Source organism: Bombina bombina, chromosome 8 (assembly GCF_027579735.1).
Source record: "Bombina bombina isolate aBomBom1 chromosome 8, aBomBom1.pri, whole genome shotgun sequence".
Classification (NCBI taxonomy): Eukaryota; Metazoa; Chordata; class Amphibia; order Anura; family Bombinatoridae; genus Bombina; species Bombina bombina.
This window is the reverse complement of record NC_069506.1, coordinates 234,247,638-234,268,139: the sequence shown is the minus strand read 5'-3', so window position 1 is coordinate 234,268,139 and position 20,502 is coordinate 234,247,638. Positions and strand designations below refer to the sequence as shown.

Below are 20,502 nucleotides of genomic sequence, written 5' to 3'. Positions count from 1 at the left end.
ATAATTATCATGCAAAAATAAAATCCTATGGCCTAGATTTGGAGTTCGGCGGTAGCCGTCAAAACCAGCGTTAGAGGCTCCTAACGCTGGTTTTGGCCGCCCGCTGGTATTTGGAGTCAGTGATTAAAGGGTCTAACGCTCACTTTACAGCCGCGACTTTTCCATACCGCAGATCCCCCTACGCCATTTGCGTATCCTATCTTTTCAATGGGATCTTTCTAACGCCGGTATTTAGAGTCGTTTCTGAAGTGAGCGTTAGAGCTCTAACGACAAAATTCCAGCCGCCTGAAAATAGCAGGAGTTAAGAGCTTTCTGGGCTAACGCCGGTTCATAAAGCTCTTAACTACTGTACCCTAAAGTACACTAACACCCATAAACTACCTATGTACCTCTAAACCGAGCTCCCCCCACATCGCCGCCACTCGATTAAAATTTTTAACCCCTAATCTGCCGACCGCCACCTACGTTATACTTATGTACCCCTAATCTGCTGCCCCTAACCCCGCCGACCCCTGTATTACATTTATTAACCCCTAATCTGCCCCCCACAACATCGCTGCCAGCTACTTAAAATAATTAACCCCTAATCTTCCGACCGCAAAGCGCCGCCACCTACGTTATCCCTATGTACCCCTAATCTGCTACCCCTAACACCGCCGACCCCTATATTATATTTATTAACCCCTAATCTGCCCCCCTCAACGTCGCCGACACCTGCCTACACTTATTAACCCCTAATCTGCCGAGCGGACCTGAGCGCTACTATAATAAAGTTATTAACCCCTAATCCGCCTCACTAACCCTATCATAAATAGTATTAACCCCTAATCTGCCCTCCCTAACATCGCCGACACCTACCTTCAATTATTAACCCCTAATCTGCCGACCGGAGCTCACCGCTATTCTAATAAATGTATTAACCCCTAAAGCTAAGTCTAACCCTAACACTAACACCCCCCTAACTTAAATATAATTTACATCTAACGAAATAAATTAACTCTTATTAAATAAATTAATCCTATTTAAAGCTAAATACTTACCTGTAAAATAAACCCTAATATAGCTACAATATAAATTATAATTATATTAGAGCTATTTTAGGATTAATATTTATTTTACAGGCAACTTTGTATTTATTTTAACCAGGTACAATAGCTATTAAATAGTTAAGAACTATTTAATAGTTACCTAGTTAAAATAATAACAAAATTACCTGTAAAATAAATCCTAACCTAAGATATAATTAAACCTAACACTACCCTATCAATAAAATAATTAAATAAACTACCTACAATTACCTACAATTAACCTAACACTACACTATCAATAAATTAATTAAACACAATTGCTACAAATAAATACAATTAAATAAACTAGCTAAAGTACAAAAAATTAAAAAGAACTAAGTTACAGAAAATAAAAAAATATTTACAAACATAAGAAAAATATTACAACAATTTTAAACTAATTACACCTACTCTAAGCCCCCTAATAAAATAACAAAGCCCCCCAAATTAAAAAATCCCTACCCTATTCTAAATTAAAAAAGTTACAAGCTCTTTTACCTTACCAGCCCTGAACAGGGCCCTTTGCGGGGCATGCCCCAAGAAGTTCAGCTCTTTTGCCTGTAAAAAAAAACATACAATACCCCCCCCCCAACATTACAACCCACCACCCACATACCCCTAATCTAACCCAAACCCCCCTTAAATAAACCTAACACTAATCCCCTGAAGATCTTCCTACCTTGTCTTCACCATCCAGGTATCACCGATCCGTCCTGGCTCCAAGATCTTCATCCAACCCAAGCGGGGGTTGGCGATCCATAATCCGGTGCTGAAGAGGTCCAGAAGAGGCTCCAAAGTCTTCCTCCTATCCGGCAAGAAGAGGACATCCGGACCGGCAAACATCTTCTCCAAGCGGCATCTTCGATCTTCTTCCATCCGGAGCGAAGCGGCAGGATCCTGAAGACCTCAAGCGGGGAACATCCATCCGGACCGACGACTGAACGACGAATGACTGTTCCTTTAAGGGACGTCATCCAAGATGGCGTCCCTCGAATTCCGATTGGCTGATAGGATTCTATCAGCCAATCGGAATTAAGGTAGGAAAATTCTGATTGGCTGATGGAATCAGCCAATCAGAATCTAGTTCAATCCGATTGGCCGATCCAATCAGCCAATCAGATTGAGCTCGCATTCTATTGGCTGATCGGAACAGCCAATAGAATGCAAGCTCAATCTGATTGGCTGATTGGATCAGCCAATCGGATTGAACTTGATTCTGATTGGCTGATTCCATCAGCCAATCAGAAAATTCCTACCTTAATTCCGATTGGCTGATAGAATCCTATCAGCCAATCGGAATTCGAGGGACGCCATCTTGGATGACATCCCTTAAAGGAACAGTCATTCGTCGTTCAGTCGTCGGTCCGGATGGATGTTCCGCGCTTGAGGTCTTCAGGATCCTGCCGCTTCGCTCCGGATGGAAGAAGATCGAAGATGCCGCTTGGAGAAGATGTTTGCCGGTCCGGATGTCCTCTTCTTGCCGGATAGGAGGAAGACTTTGGAGCCTCTTCTGGACCTCTTCAGCACCGGATTATGGATCGCCAACCCCCGCTTGGGTTGGATGAAGATCTTGGAGCCAGGACGGATCGGTGATACCTGGATGGTGAAGACAAGGTAGGAAGATCTTCAGGGGATTAGTGTTAGGTTTATTTAAGGGGGGTTTGGGTTAGATTAGGGGTATGTGGGTGGTGGGTTGTAATGTTGGGGGGGGGTATTGTATGTTTTTTTTTACAGGCAAAAGAGCTGAACTTCTTGGGGCATGCCCCGCAAAGGGCCCTGTTCAGGGCTGGTAAGGTAAAAGAGCTTTTAACTTTAGTAATTTAGAATAGGATAGGGCATTTATTATTTTGGGGGGCTTTGTTATTTTATTAGGGGGCTTAGAGTAGGTGTAATTAGTTTAAAATTGTTGTAATATTTTTCTTATGTTTGTAAATATTTTTTTATTTTCTGTAACTTAGTTCTTTTTTATTTTTTGTACTTTAGCTAGTTTATTTAATTGTATTTATTTGTAGCAATTGTGTTTAATTAATTTATTGATAGTGTAGTGTTAGGTTAATTGTAGGTAATTGTAGGTAGTTTATTTAATTATTTTATTGATAGGGTAGTGTTAGGTTTATTTGTAACTTAGGTTAGGATTTATTTTACAGGTAAATTTGTTATTATTTTAACTAGGTAGCTATTAAATAGTTCTTAACTATTTAATAGCTATTGTACCTGGTTAAAATAAATACAAAGTTGCCTGTAAAATAAATATTAATCCTAAAATAGCTATAATATAATTATAATTTATATTGTAGCTATATTAGGGTTTATTTTACAGGTAAGTATTTAGCTTTAAATAGGAATAATTTATTTAATAAGAGTTAATTTATTTCGTTAGATGTAAATTATATTTAAGTTAGGGGGGTGTTAGTGTTAGGGTTAGACTTAGCTTTAGGGGTTAATACATTTATTAGAATAGCGGTGAGCTCCGATCGGAAGATTAGGGGTTAATAATTGAAGGTAGGTGTCGGCGATGTTAGGGAGGGCAGATTAGGGGTTAATACTATTTATGATAGGGTTAGTGAGGCGGATTAGGGGTTAATAACTTTATTATAGTAGCGCTCAGGTCCGCTCGGCAGATTAGGGGTTAATAAGTGTAGGTAGGTGTCGGCGACGTTGTGGGGGGCAGATTAGGGGTTAATAAATATAACATAGGGGTCGGCGATGTTAGGGCAGCAGATTAGGGTTACATAGGGATAACGTAGGTTGCGGCGGTTTACGGAGCGGCAGATTAGGGGTTAAAAGTGTAATGCAGGGGTCAGCGATAGCGGGGGCGGCAGATTAGGGGTTAATAAGTGTAAGGCTAGGGGTGTTTAGACTCGGGGTTCATGTTAGAGTGTTAGGTGCAGACGTAGGAAGTGTTTCCCCATAGGAAACAATGGGGCTGCGTTAGGAGCTGAACGCTGCTTTTTTGCAGGTGTTAGGTTTTTTTTCAGCTCAAACAGCCCCATTGTTTCCTATGGGGGAATCGTGCACGAGCACGTTTTTGAGGCTGGCCGCGTCCGTAAGCAACTCTGGTATCGAGAGTTGCATTTGCGGTAAAAAAGCTCTACGCTCCTTTTTTGGAGCCTAACGCAGCATTTGTTTTAACTCTCGATACCAGAGTTAAATTTATGGTGCGGCCAGAAAAAAGCCCGCGGAGCGTTAACAGCCCTTTTACCGCCAAACTCCAAATCTAGGCCTATGAGTCTTATAACAGGTTAAAGTACTTTTGAGAATGGGGTAGGGTTTTAGAGTAGCATTATTCTTTCAGATCACAATTTTATAATTAGAATAAAAAGGTTCACACATATGAATTGCATAGCCATTCAAGCTAAGTAAGCAATTATCAATAAACAAAGGTTAATGTACATGCAATACCGCTTTACCCCTCCTTCCTTCCTTTCTACCTTTCTTTCAGGCTAAGTGGAAAAGTTAAGGATTCAAGTCTTGGTGCTACAAATAAAATAACATACCATATAAGCTTATATGTGCCTCTTTTTAACCCTTTTCCCCTCTCAGTCTACCTGTACACTTATCATAACCATAGATATACAGTTCCTTAGTCACAGGGTGCAATTTAACTAAATGTAGTATCTTATGCAGAATTTTAGTATAGGTGTTGCATTGCACCAGATAGACACCAAAAAAGAAAAAAAAGAAACAAACAAAAAAACAAACTCCTAGTTTAAACTAAAATTTGTCAGATTTGAGGTTTAGTAAAATACAATATACTTTTATAATACCCAAATTTTCAGTTTTTGCAGTTCAACTTCTGATAGTCATTTATATTTCTTGTAATGACGCTCTTTTCTTGAGGAAAACAGTTCTGAAAACCAGATTTAGATTCCTAGTGCTTGTGTCCATCAGCTGCCCCTTTATTATTGTCTGGCGATAAGTTCCAGCTACCGCTTTTAAAATATAGTTTTACGGGGCCCAGCCAACCAGGCTGCTGAGCCAGAGAGAAGCAAAAAGAAGAAGCAAACAACAGCAAGAAAAAGAAAATTATTTGCCCAGAGGACTTCAATTTTAGCAAAGTACCTGTACAGTTCTCAGAGCCACTTGTTCCTTGAAGACAGGCTCTGCTGAGGGATAAACTACGGCTTAGGTCCACAGCTCCCCCACGCAGCACCGGTGGGGGGGAGCGAGATCAAGACCAAGCCTCCTCCAACTCCAATTAGTCGCAAAGCCACACAGCAAGGACCGCACACCCACAGACGTTCCTCAGCGTCTCCCGATCTCGCAGGAGTGCCTCATCTGAGCCGAGAAGGACCGCCCCGTCTAGGTCACATGCAAGCTCTGCTCCTCCGGACGGACAACAGCGGTGCTCCCAAGCCGCAACCAAAGGCAACGCCAATCTCCGGAGCAAACCTTGACCAGCCGGGGCCACGGTAAGGAGCCAACACCACACAACCAGAGCTTAGTCGCAGAGAATCGAATCCCCTTGCTTAGTTAGGTGCCGCAACACCACATATCTCAGGTCACTGTTGCTCTCCCCCTCACGCAACACCGGTGGGAGGGGGGGGGATGGAAAAGTTATGGATATCTTTACTTGTGGCTCCGAGGTTACAGGGAAAAAGAAATGGGTTTTGGTCAGTCCATTAATTTGCTGCTAGTAGCAGCTCAGTGAGATGTAGTGTCACTGTTAGGGTGCTGGAAGTACATGGGATTTTACTTGTAAAGAGCCACCCAAGGACCAGGGATTTAGGCACGGGTTTTCCTGCCAGTAGCTCTTCCAGGGAACCAGAAGTTTGCACGTCCTTTTGCTTGAGCTCCTCCCACCAGCTTCCCCAGAGTCCGATACACTCCTGTTTACCGGTATTGTAATGTGTTTCTTTTGACATAAAGTGTATCTAAGTGATACCTTAATAAAAAGAAATATTTCAAAAAATAAAAAATTGTAAAAAAAACTGTTCACCAAAAATTGTATTTGATCAAAAACGTAAAATTTATATGTAAATTACACAGGAATAAATCATATTAACTATGCACCGCACAAATCCTAATTTAAGTATACTGGATGTGAAAAATATCACATAGAAATTAATACTTATAAGTAAAAAATGCAAAGTGAAATAGTTTTTTCTTAAAATGGGCTGAACATGGGCGTTCCCTGTGCGAATATGATATTGTCGCTCAAACCCAAGCATAATTATCTAAACATTTCCACCCTGCAGATCTCAAAGTTTTCTTTTTGTAACTTAAAAGGTGACAAGCTTTTATCAAAATACATAAAAGGACCCATAACCACACATAAATGTAGCCACCAATCAGCAAGCCTTACCCAGGTTCTGAAACAAAAATGGGCCGGCTCCTTTGCTTACATTCCTGCTTTTTCAAATAAAGATAGCAAGAGAATGAAGAAAAATGTATAATAGAAGTAAATTAGAAAGTTGCTTAAAATTGCATGCTCTATCTGAATCATGAAATAAAAAAATGGGTTTGTGTCCCTTTAATACAATAATTACTCTGAAAGGAAAACCTATACATGTGAAAATAATAGTGATTTTAAAGGGACAGTCTAGTCAAAAATATACTTTCATGATTCAGTTAGGGCATGCAATTTTAATAAATTTCCCAATTTACTTTTATTATCTAATTTGCTTTGCTCTTTTGGTATTCTTTGTTGAAAGCTAAGCCTAAGTAGGCTCATATGCTATTTTTTAAGCCCTTGATGGCCACACCTTATCTCAGTGAATTTTTACATTTTTTCACAGCTAGACAGCACTGATTGGCTAAAATGCAGGTCTGTCAAAAGAACAAAAATAAATGGGGCAGTCTGCAGAAGCATAGATACAAGGTAATCACAGAGATAAAAAGTATATTAATATAACAAAACTGGGGAATTTGGTAATAAAGGGATTATCAATCTTTTCAAACAATAAACATTCTTGAGTAGACTGTCCCTTTAAGGTACAGGGCACTGAAAATAGCGTATTTTGATATGTATTAGGGGTAATATTAAATTTTAAACATTTGCCAGGTTCTCCCTGTGTACTTTGTGCTCCACTGCAAATTTTTACATAGCAGAGAGCTCTTATTATTTCTATGGGAGACATCTTGCCGCTTGCAGGGACAGACCCTTTTATTATAGATTTTTGTGAGGGCTGTCCCTGCGAGTGTCAATGTGGAAATCACGTCTATACTGGCTAATTGTTTCAGCATAAACCCCAATGTTTTGGTAAAATGCCCTAAGTATTCACACCCCATTGTAAAGGATTTTCAGCAGCAAATCAGTATGCTGACTTACTCTGCTGAGCTGAGGAAATTGTGAGGTAAAATACCTTCCTTTTTTACATAGAGATTCTCAGGTGATATTTTCCTGTCAGCTATACTGCATCAGTTTCAAGTGATTTAGCATATGAGTATTATGCCCCTTTAAGTGTCACTTCCCTTACCCATAACCCCAAGTCATTCTCTTTGCCTCTGTCAATGGAGGAGGTGAAGTTCGGTGTCTGAAGATATTTTCCTTTTCTGGGTACTTTTCCCTGCAAGCAAGGATTTGGGTTTATCTGTAACCACATCAATCTCTTAAATAAGATAAGTGCTGGCTTTTAAGCAGTTAGAAAGTGGTGATGTCAGTGGCGTCACTAGGGGGGTGCGGGCCGCGCCCAGGCGACACCCTCCAGGGGGTGACACCACCAGAACAAATTTTTTTTTTTTAATTTTATTCTAATTCAAAGAAATACAATGTAGAGATGCATAGATTTTTTTTTTTATTAGAGGGGCCAGCATTTGTGAACATTAGTGGGACTGGAGAAGTTGGACACTTCATTTGTTTGCCCCTTGAGCCAGCGCTGCAATTTCCACAAATAGTTTCCCCGGCTGCTTTTGCTTGTTTGTACTTTGCTCTTCCCCTGCCCAATTTCAGTATGAATGTTGTGAGCGTTCAGTGGGGCTTGCGAAAGTTGCGCTGCTAGCCTAAACCTGCCTGCCTATCTGTGCTCACTGCTCAGTGACGTGTGGAGCAGTGGAGTCACTCACTGCTGTGCTGTCTCTCTAAACGGGAACCGGGAAATCGTGAGGGGGATGCCTGGCACCTGACCGCATGACTGTCTGACACTGTCTCTAAAGTGAAGGAGCCACGTATGATGCCCACCCGGTACGGTACACTAAGTGCACACTGAAGAGGTAGGAGGGGAGGGTGGGCAGGGGTCTGGGGGTGGGCAGAGTGCAGAGGTGATTGGCCATAAGAAGCGGTAGCCACACGGTCCGGGGCTGTGCTTTGACAGACTTGGAACAGAGTCAGAAAACCGAATTTACACAGTTTGCGTGCCTAAACCTTTTCTTTTAGTGATTTATTTTTAGAGCGCTCTGTTTATCTTTCATTTGATGCGCTGCTGAGCCAGGGAGCAGCTCTAGACATGAGCTTTATAATTAATGCAGTGCAGTTTACATATTTTGTATGTGTGTGTGTCTGAGTGTTTTTGTGTGTGTGTCTGAGTGTTTTTGTGCGTGTGCCTGAGTGTTTTTGTGTGTGTGTTTGAGTGTTTTTGTGTGTGTTTGAGTGTTTTTGTGTGTGTGTCTGAGTGTTTTTGTGTGTGTGTCTGAGTATTTTTGTGTGTGTTTTTGTGTGTGTGTGTCTGAGTGTGTTTCCGAGTGTTTGTGTGTGCATCTAAGTGTGTTTTTAAGTGTGTCTGAGTGTTTGTATGTGTGTGTTTTTGTGTTTGTGTGTGTCTGCTTTCTGGGGGGAGGGGGGGTGACACCATAACTTACAGCGCCAGGTGACACCAACCCTAGTGATGCCACTGGGTGATGTAGTCCTTGATTGGTTTCCTAACACATTTGCTGCCCTAGTTATAGAAAGCCAGATTTGGTTACTCTGTTCTTTCTTTATCTACAGGTCTCTGTAAGGAGTACGTGTCTTTTCACACCTTGTAAGCTGTCGTCCTGCCTGACAGCTGGATTGCAGGTACATACTTTTGTCTTTTAGGTCTTGGAGACTTGCACTTGAAGAAGATTTAGATGCAATTTTTATTTGGGACATGCCAATCCTTTATATAGGATATTCATAGGCAGGGTGCAGGCACTTTAAATATGTGACTAGAGACTAAGGGGTTAATCTTTTCTTTCTGTGTATAAAGAAAAACCCTTATTGTTATTATTTATTCTGGGGCTCATATTCTAAAAAGTTTATTTCTGTTGTGGGACTGATTTGGAATAAAGTGACAGTGTTTGTTTCCGTTTTGCTTTACCGGTGTTACAAGAAATCGGCAGTTTACAGAAACGCACACTTTTATTTTTGCTGCACAGTTTCTTGTTGGCTGGTCATGTGACTTCCGCTCTTCCGCTTACAGACTTCTAAGCGGAGCGGCGTCTTCTCTATGCCGACATCTCCTCTGATCACTCATTCGGCAGGATATTCCTTTGTCGGTTTCCAATATCGTAGTTATTCCGGAGGTCAGGTAGGACATCTCAGACTATTTGAGGTGTAGAGGTCTTGAGTTTGCTTTTTTGTTTGTTAGACAATCCTGTTATATAGCGTTAAATGCTTTGAGGGAATAAAGACTTATTAAAGTGACAGTAGTCTTTGTTTTAATTTTTTTTTTTTACTCCTTTATTTTTGGGGAATTTTTTATATTGCTAATATGAATATGGAACAGGAATCTGTTTCTTGTGATAGATGCTTATTATGCCTGGAGGCCCAAATTGTTTTGCCTATTTTGTGCTACATGTTTAGCTAGAACACTTTAGTGTAAAGATAAAATGTTGCCCTCTGAGCCCAATGTCTCTCAGGATAATGATGTTTAGGAGATGCCACAGCTTTCTCCTCAAACGTCCCAAGCTTCAATGGCGTCACATACAGATCAACCTCCTGGAGGAGTTTATTTGCCATCATATTTTTCTGCACAGATATCCTCTGTGGTATCTGTGGCATTATCTGCTTTTCCTATGTAGGGAAAATGCAAGAGGAAATCTAAATATTTGTCAGATGGTAAGGTGTCTGTCCCATCTGCTGCCGTGGAGGTTGACCCCCCCTTATAAGTCTGATGAGGAGGATATCTTGGTAGCTTTTGAGGGTGAAATCTCAGATTCTGATAGTAGTCCCTGGGAGTGACTGTTTCAGTTCCATTAAGAGAACAAGGTCTGGTGGGGCGGAGCCAACTGTGGAGCCGAGCAGTCGCAGGTTTTGTTAAAAACACTCAAATGGCTCTATAAATAACGTTTTAGACAACAACCTGAATATAGGTATCTCTGATCATATGCACCTCATATCTACAACATTCGCAGGTATAGAACCTATTCGAGTCACAGTGAACCGGTCAACATGCAGATCGTTTTATACTGTCCCACATTGTTTTGCGAGATGGGATCACTCTACAGGCTACAGTGAACATACCGGTCAAACACTTATTGACCAAGCTTCTGGCAGTGGCACTTGGGGGCAGTTTGCAGAGAGGCGCGAATGCCGCCATTGATGTGGTGACGTCACGAGTATACCGACCCCGCCGAAGGTGAAATCCCAGCTACTGCTACAACTACCACTGGAGCTTTCTAGCTTATGATCCATCTGAGCCTAGTTCCTGAATTCCCACTTAACAATTGCTTCTGGAAGACAGCTCTGACTTTACAGCCAACAGAGGAGATGGAATCCCTAATCAAGAATACATTAGCGGCGCTAGAGCTCCGCATGGATGCTCATTTCAACATACTGCATCAACTCCTAATGCTGGACACGGAGGACATACCTAACACCTCAGAAGATGACCTCAGTAATCAATCCCTCCTTGCAGCTCACGCATCGGAAGAAGAGGAAGACTCACTGTATCTTCGTCCCTGCACCAAGACAGTGGATAAGTCCCAAGGGGGACCGCCTGTACTGTGTGTGTGGCCTGCATTCCTTTCTAGCACAGAGAGATCCTCTGACATTGCACTCGACTCCGTTACTACCTATTCAGCTCCCGCCCCGAAGCGGCCGGTCGGGGTGGGTATAGATGGAGATGGAGATATGTTTTCAATCAGCATCGCAAATGATTTGGGGATATGCCAGAGCCACCGATGTAAGTCAAGATTTCCCCCTCATAGCCCCTCCATTGCACTCCACACTTTTGGTGTACACTTGGGAACTTCGTTCTTCTCTCAGGACTATCAACCGCAAGCTCACTTCTATAATGCCAGAGAAGGTATTGGTTAGCTAGTCGGGCTTTGTCTTGGACGTCTAACCTTAACATGTGGCAATCAGAACTGATCCCATAACACCTGAGGTTATGTCCACTATTTGCAGTTTAATGTTGTGCTGATCATTGAGTGCCAGTTTACTTTGTGTTATTTTAAGTGTTTAAGGTTGTATTTATTTATTGCCATTACAGGCTGTGTCTAAGTAGTAGAACTCTCTCAACAGCACATCTTATATGTTTGCTGTAATTTGGAGCACTGTTTTCTACTCCCTTGTTGTGCCTTAATAGGTGGTCTATAGAGAGATATGTGGTCTTGAGCTCATATGCCTACTTTATTTACAGATACAATTACTTATTGACTCAAAATCCTTGTTCATATTCAACCTAGCACTATGTATTGCCGGGCCTCCTCTTATTTTGATACTAAATCCTATCAAGAAATGTACTACACTCAAAAGCTTGTTATGTCATACTCACACATGGTATAGATTCACAGCTTCATTAAGCACCAGATGCTGGTAAGATAATATATGTTTCTCACTAGCTATACCAGCCTGAGAGAACTTACCAATAAGAGATGTAGCTAGATAATATCAGCACCAAGCTCTAATTTTCTCTAATGCTCATTGTAGAATAGCTGGCAAAGTTTTCCACCCTTACTATAAAGCCACACTCCTTAACACAGGACTATTTTCACTACACGGGCTTTGTTAGTTTTTCTCTTCATTATGAGATTTCTTATACACTCTTACTCCTGGTTCCACCTGAGCACCTATGTAAGGGACTATAACTGAGATTACTACATACTATTGTTATAAATTGTATAATCTGTATGGATGATGGCTCTGTATGTTCTCTGTATATATTAGTATATGTATGTATGGGTGCATGTATGTCTGTATATATATGTATATATATGTCCATAGCGAATTAAGTATCCATGAGACCTGTTATTTTACTTCTGGTTAGCTGTTGAGGGAATCCAAGAAAGACCCCTTCTGACTATGGACATGTGGTATTTATGTATTTCATATAAGTTTTGCTCTAATGTACACGATAACACCCTATATCATATTTTCCTTAAGACACATTATACATTGACGTTCTTGTTATACTGGTTAGGTGATATATTTTATCATACTATCTTAATTGACCACTACTCTGATTATATATGAAAGCCCATACTGATGTTATGCCTTCTATATTAATGCTGCACATTACTCTCATCAGCTTATACTTTCAAATATGAGGCTCTATTTTTCTCACGTTGAAGAACATACTAGCTATAGATAAGTTGTGTACACTCACTTAATCTCTGCTAACCCACATAGCAGCTTGATTTTTGGTTCACTTAGCTAGATTTCGCTAAAATCAGACCTGGTCTATTGAAAACAACTGATAAGGTCTTAGACCTGTCCACGTAATGGATGTCCTAAAGTGGGCTAACTTACAATAGATCATTATAACCTCTCCTATATGTCTTTCGAAAATATATAGCAGGATTATGTAGCTGCTCCTCTCTTATTTCCCTCCCTAGAGGCCTGCTATCAACAGTTTTCTAAACTCTCTATTAGATATCCATCTAAGTGGACGGCTTCTCTCCCATGCTGTTTAACTTTTAGATACTGGACATTGTATATTCAATATAGCCCGCACCCTCTAAAGTAGATAAGAAGCCTAAGAATTATTTTGCTCTTTTACCCATGTGAGCTCCGCCCCTCCCCCCCCTTTTCCTTATTATTTCAAGCGGCTCTGGCCCACTGAATTTTACCCCCCCCCCCCCTCACACACTATGGCCCAATATCGGCCAAAACAAATGCTAATTCTCCACTTCCTGATATTATTAAAATTGATAAGAGTAAAGATAGTTGAAGTCGGGAACATGCGCTACATAATAATATAAAATGAAGTTCCATCTTATTTGTTCCAGACACTTTTATTACAATTTATTGTGGCATAAGTGATCCCTTCTCTACATGTTCACCCCACATTATAGATTCCGTTACCCTCACGCAAAAGGTAAAACTCGGGACAACACCATTTTCATTACTACCTATATATGTTATTTCTTGTGACCATGGGAATGTTATGCGAAGACGCAATCTTTAGCTGATCTGATAATCTTTTTGTGATAACAATGTATATCTTGCCCTGTTCCAATTTTTGTGTTTGGACAAACTCTGTATGTCATTTTTTTTTTTCTTCTCACAACTTCAATAAAAAACGTTTAAAAAAAAAAAAAAGAGAACAAGGTCTAGGATTTTATTCAAATCTGTTTGTGGTTCCAATAAAAGAGAGAACTTTTCGACCCATTTTAGACCTAAAGTGTCTCAACAAGTTTCTCAGGGTTCTGTCCTTCAAAATGGAAACCATTGGTTCCATTCTTTCTTTGGTCCAAGAGGGTCAGATCATGATGACCATAGACCTGAAGGACGCGTATCTTCATGTTCCCATTCACAGGGATCATCACCAGTTTCTGAAATTTGCTCTTCTGTTTGGCCTTGCCACAGCTCCCAGCATCTTCTCAAAGGTTCTGGTGGCTCTCTTAGCAGTTGTCAGGTCCCAAGGAATTGCGGTGGCACCTTACCTGGATGACATATTGGTTCAGGTGCCATCTTTTCAACAAGCAAACTCTCATACAGAGATCTTGTTGGCTTTTTTACATTCCCACAGATGGAAATTGAATCTGGAGAAGAGTTTCCTTGTTCCAGCTACTATGGTGGTTTTCTTAGGGACCGTCGTTGATTCCCTTTCTATGAAAATTATTCTGACGGAGGTCAGAAGATCCAAGCTTCTCACTTCTTGCCTTTCTCTTCAGTCTACTGTTTGGCCATCAGTAGCTTAGTGTATGGAGGTAATTGGTTTGATGGTCGCTTCCATGGACATCATTCCCTTTGCTCAATTCCATTTGAGAGCTCTGCAATTATGCATGCTCAGACAATGGAATGGAGATCATTCGGATCTGTCTCAGAGGATAGATCTAGACCAGTTGACAAGAGATTCTCTATCATGGTGGATTTCTCAGGATCATCTGTCTCAGGGCACATGCTTCCAGAGACCCTCCTTGGTGATTGTGACCATGGATGCCAGCTTGCTGGGCTGGGGAGCAGTCTGGGGCTCATTAAAGGCTCAGGGTCTATGGTCTTCTTTCCCAATAAACATCTTGGATTTGAGAGCGATCTTCATTGCCCTGATAGCTTGGCCTCAGTTGCCCTTAGCCCAGTTTATCAGGTTGATGTCAGACATCATCACCTCAGTGGCTTACATCAACCACCAGGGAGGAACTCGGCATTCCTTGGCCATGAAGGAGGTGACTCACATTCTGCAGTGGGCGGAAGCTCACAATTGTCTTCTATCTTCCATCCACATTCCAGGAGTGGACACTTGGGAGGCGGATTTCCTGAGCAGACAGACCTTTCATCCCAGGGAATGGGCTCTCCATCCGGAGGTGTTCTCCTGCTTAACCCTGCTGGAGTTGGATCTGATGGCATCTCATCAGAACACCAAGCTTCCAAGGTATGGTTCAAGGTCAAGAGATGCTCAGGCCACCCTGATAGATGCTTTGGCGGTTCCTTGGGATTTCAGTCTAGCATATCTAATTCCTCCGTTTGCTCTCCTTTCATGAGCCATTGATTGTATCAAACAGGAGAGAGCATCTGTAATTCTGATAGCTCCTGCATGGCCTTGCAGGATCTGGTTTGCGGACCTTGTGAAGATATAATTTCTTCCACCTTGGAAGTTACCTCTGAGGAAGGACCTTCTAACTCAGGGTCCTTTCCTCCATCCATTTTTCGTTTCTCTAAAGCTGACTGCATGAAGATTGAATGCTTAGCTCTGGCTAAGCATGGGTTTTCTGAGTCAGTCACTGATACTATGATTCAGGCTTGCAAGCCTGTTACTCTTAAGATTTACCATAAGGTATGGTGTAAATACCTTTATTGGTGTGAATCAAAGGGCTACTCTTGGAGTAGGGTCAGGATTCCTATAATGTTGTCTTTTCTCAAGGATGGTCTGGAGAAAGGGTTGTCAGTGAGTTCTCTGAAAGGTCAGATTTCTGCACTATCTATTCTTTTACATAAGCGTCTGGCGGATGTGCCAGATGTTCAATCCTTTTGTCAGGCCCTGGTTAGAATCAAGCCTGTGTTTAAATCTGTTGCTCCTCCTTGGAGCCTTGACCTAGTTCTAGAGTTTTGCAGCAGGCTCCATTTGAACCAATGCATTCCATAGATATTAAGTTGTTATCTTGGAAGGTTTTGTTTCTTATTGCTATAACTTCTGCTCATAAAGTTTCTGAACTCTTGGCTTTCCAGTGCTTTATTTTAAATGTGGATAAGGCGGTTCTTCGTACTAAATTTGGGTTTCTACCTAAGGTGATTTCGGATAGAAATATTAATCAGGAAATTGTTTTTACAGACCACTGCTCCATAACTTGTCCGCTGCCTCTGAGGCCGTGGACATAAATTTGCCCGATCTCATACGATCGGGCTGATTGACACCCCCTGCTTGCCACCGATTGGCCATGAATCTGCAGGGGGCGGCATTGCACAAGCAGTTCACAAGAACTGCTTGTGTAATGATAAATGCCGACAACGTATGCAGCGGACATGATACACTACATCTTATCATGTCCGCTCGCACATTAATAAATAGGCCCCCTTGTCTGCAATTGCTTTTTTATAGTCAAATTCAGCATATAACTTGCCTTAGTTGGGGTAGGGTTGCCAGATGTCCCGTATTCAACTGTACAGTCCAGTACTTTAAAAAAATGTCCAGTAGAATGTTCGGAAAAATACTGGACACACTAATGTATATTTAAAAAAAAAAAAAATTAAAGTCCCTGAACGTAAGCTAAATATAAAAGGTCTCCTATGCCTACATGCAATACAAATATGTGGCAGAAAGGAGTGAGGGATAGTCAAGGGGGTCAAATCACTTCTGTTTACACACTACTGGCAGCCAAAGAGGGATTATTCTAAACCTCTTTCGATACTTTACATTCCAGAAACCCAAACTGCACATTCTTATTAAACTATTCAAGTCAGCAATGCAATAATTGTAATTCAACACAATTAAATCCCCCCTCTCCCATTAGGTCCTTGCAGATTCTTGTTTATTTATCATTTATTCATTTATCCTTGTACAGGTTATTTTTTCTAATTTGGTGTTTATCTTGTTTTTTTTAGGAGATATGTGGCACAGCTCCTTTTTTATTAGATACTGTGCTAATGTCAAGGAGTGTGATAAATCAGGAATAGTATCAAATCTTTATACCACAACACTATCCAGCACAAAATGCTGTAACTTTGACAACTGCAGCCCACCTGCTCCTTCGTGTAAGTATTGTTGGCGATATTATACCAGTTCAAATAGCTTTTTGCTGCTAATGTCTAAAAAATTATGTTCAATTAGTTGAAATATTCCTGTTAATGACCCCCACAAACACTGCACAAACATTCATGCATACACACACACTACATATGATTGCACCCACACACACACTACACATGAATGCACACACATACACTACACATAAATGCACACACATACACACACACATACTGCATACACATCCATACATACACACACTACACACATATGGATATATACATACATACTTCACACACACCCATACACACATAGATACACACATATGAATATATACACACATACTGCACACACACCCATACACACAAAGATACACACATATGAATATATTCACACCTACTGCACACACATCCATACACAAACACACCCATTCACACATATGAATATATACACACATAATGCGCACACACCCATACACACACTGTCACACACACATATGAATTTATAAACACATATTGCACACACACCCATACACACACACACACATATGAATATATACACACATACTGCACACACACCCATACACACACACACACATACACACATATGAATATATGATTATTATTATTATTATTATTATTATTATTATCGGTTATTTATAGAGCGCCAACAGATTCCGCAGCGCTATAAACAAAGGGGGAGTACAACAAAACAATTATAGGGATCAAATGGGTAGAGGGCCCTGCCAAGAGTTGCACTGTTGTAGTCAGCTCTTAAGAAGGTGATCTACAAACAGCTGGACTTTTAGGCTTACATGCTAAGGGGGTTCAGGGGATAGCAATGGAGGAGAGGAACTGGTATTATGAAAGGTTAGTGTAGGTTGTATGCATCCCTAAACAGTAGAGTCTTTAGGGAGCACTTGAAGCTTTTAAAACTAGAAGAGAGTCTTGTGGAGCGAGGCAGAGAGTTCCACAAGATGGGAGCCAGTCTGGAGAAGTCCTGTAAACTGGAGTGTGATGAGGTGACAAGAGAGGAGGAGGTCATGAACAGAGCAAAGGGGACGGGAGGGAGAGTATCTGGAGACAAGGTCTGAGATGTAGGGGGGAGCAGTGCAATTGAGGGCTTTGTATGTCAGAGTGAGAGTTTTGTGTTTGATCCTAGAGGCAAGAGGAAGCCAGTGAAGGGATTGGCAGAGAGGTGCAGCAGATGAAGAGCGACGTGTAAGGAAGATGAGTCTGGCAGAGGCATTCATTATGGATTGTAAAGGAGCTAGGCGGCAGGTGGGGAGACCAGAGAGGACAGAGTTGCAGTAATCAAGGCGGGAAAGAATGAGAGAGTGGATTAAAATCTTAGTTGTGTCTTGTGTAAGGAAGTGTCTAATTTTAGAGATGTTTTTAAGGTGGAAGCGGCAGGCTTTAGCCAAGGACTGAATGTGAGGAGTGAAGGAAAGATCTGAGTCAAATGTGACCCCGAGACATCGGGCATGCGGGGTAGGGGTAATAATGGAGTTGTCGACAGTTATAGAGATATTGGGGGTGGAGATTTTGGAAGAAGGGGGGAAAATGAGGAGCTCAGTTTTGGAGAGATTTAGCTTGAGGTAGTGAGAGGACATCCAGGAAGAGATGTGAGAAAGACAGTTAGTGACACAGGTTAGCAAGGAAGGAGATAGGTTTGGTGCAGAGAAGTAGATTTGGGTGTCGTCAGCATACAAATGATATTGGAAACCGTGGGACTTAATTAGGGAACCTAGTGATGACGTATAGATTGAGAAGAGAAGGGAACCGAGGACAGAGCCTTGCGGTACTCCGACAGAAAGTGGTGACGGGGCAGAGGAGGCCCCAGAGAAGGCTACACTGAAGGTACGGTTTGATAGGTAGGAAGAGAGCCACGAAAGGGCTGTGTCACAGATGCCGAAGTATAGGAGGGTTTGGAGCAAAAGAGGGTGGTCAACAGTGTCAAAGGCTGCAGACAGATCAAGGAGGATAAGCAGAGAGAAGTGGCCATTTGATTTAGCTGTAAGTAGGTCGTTGGTGACCTTAACAATAGCTGTCTCTGTGGAGTGATAGGGACGAAATCCAGATTGCAGCGGGTCAAGAAGGGAGTTTAACGTAAGGAAATGGGATAGGCGTGCATATACTAGTTTTTTGAGAAGCTTTGAAGCAAGAGGGAGGAGGGAAATAGGGCGGTAGTTGGATGGGGAGGTAGGATCAAGGGAAGGTTTTTTTGAGGATAGGTGTGACCAGTGCATGTTTCATCGATGAGGGAAATGTACCAGTGCTGAGGGAGAGGTTGAAAATGTGTGTTAGTATAGGGGTAAGGGTAGCAGAGAGGGAGGGGAGTAGCTGTGAGGGGATAGGGTCAAGGGGACAGGTAGTGAGGTGAGAGCGCAGTATAAGTCCTGAAACTTCTTCCTCAGTAACAGGGGAGAATGAACTAAGTTTCAGGTTATGAGGGTTGTGGTTGAGTGAGAGCATTTGAGGGGGGGAGAGAATGGAAATATGTTGAGAGCTGATTTCATGTCTGATGGAGTCAATTTTGTTAATGAAGTGACTGGCAAAGTCTTGAGCTGACAGAGAAGTTGTATTAGGAATTGGGGGAGGGCGGAGGAGAGTATTGAAAGTGGAGAACAGACGTTTTGGGTTTGAAGAAAGATTAGAGATAAGAGTAGAGAAGTAGTGTTGCTTGTGGAGATTAAGGGCAGAGTAGTAGGAGTTCAAGATGAATTTGTAATGAAGAAAATCAGCTGAACTCCGTGATTTTCTCCAAAGCCGTTCAGCAGTACGGGAACATCTGCGTAGGTACCGTGTCAGAGGAGTATGCCAGGGCTGGGGATGAGTGTGTGATTTCCAAGCAGTGGTAAGAGGGGCGAGATTGTCAAGGACGGATATAAGGGTGGAATTATAGTGGCAGATAGATTGTTCAGGGCAGGAAAAGGAGGAGAAGGATGAGAGGAGCGGTTTAAGGGAATTAGCAAGTTGTTGCTGATCTAAAGACATAATGCTTCTGTGAAGTTTGGTGTGAGGAGTAGAAGGTGGGAGAGTTGTAGGAAGGGATGATATGTTGCAAGTAAAGAGATGGTGGTCAGAAAGAGGAAAAGGGGAATTTGAGAAGTTTGAGAGAGTGCATCGATAGCTAAAGATCAGGTCAAGAGAGTGACCGTCTTTGTGAGTGGGAGAATCAGTCCATTGGGACAGACCAAAAGAGGAAGTGAGTTGCAGAAGTTGTTTAGCAGATGAGGCAGTGGGATTGTTAAGGGGGGTGTTGAAGTAACCAAGAATGAGGGCAGGGGTGTCTGAGCAAAGGAAAAAGGGTAGCCACTAGCCAGGCAGCCAAGTGATCTAGAAATTCAGTTGAAGAGCCAGGGGGTCGGTATATGACTGCAACACGTACAGAGAGAGGGGAGAATAAGCAAATCATGTGGGTTTCGAATGAGGGAAAAGTGAGGGAAGAGATAGGATGTATTTGTTGAAAGGTGCAACGAGAGGAAAGTAAAATACCTATACCACCTCTTTGTCTATTACCAGACCTAGGAGTGTGGCTGAAGTGGAGACCCCCATGTTACAGAGCAGCAGTGGATGCTGTGTCTAGGGGAGAGAGCCAGGTTTCTGTTAGGGCCAGAAGGTTGAGGGAGCGGGAGATGAAGAGGTCATGTATAGAAGTGAGCTTGTTGCAAACAGAGCGAGAGTTCCAGAGTGCACAAGTGAAAGGGGTAGTGGCTTTAGATGCAAGAGGAATGTGAGTAAGGTGTGCAGAGTTTTGTTTTCTGAGTCTATGGGATGGTACACATGGATGTGCACGGTTTGTCAGTGGTTGGGGACCAGGATTAGGGGAGATGTCACCAGCAGTAAGTAGAAGCAAGAGGGAGAGTGACATGAGATGAGATACAGATTTGCAGTAGTGAGACTGATTTTGAGATGATCTGCAGGGGAGAGAGAGAGAGTGTTTAGGAATAGGTAAAGTTCATGAGTACA

General features: G+C 41.9%; 1 protein-coding gene across 1 annotated transcript in view; it reads left to right on the top strand.

Annotated features, from left to right (window-relative positions):
• The window catches only part of LOC128639065 (phospholipase A2 inhibitor and Ly6/PLAUR domain-containing protein-like), a 100,992-nt gene that overhangs the window by 57,225 nt on the left and 23,265 nt on the right, over positions 1–20,502 (top strand). Inside the window, exon 3 of the mRNA XM_053691210.1 lies at positions 16,390–16,539. Within this exon, the coding sequence (XP_053547185.1) occupies positions 16,390–16,539 (150 nt within the window). The remainder of the gene's footprint in view (positions 1–16,389; positions 16,540–20,502) is intronic.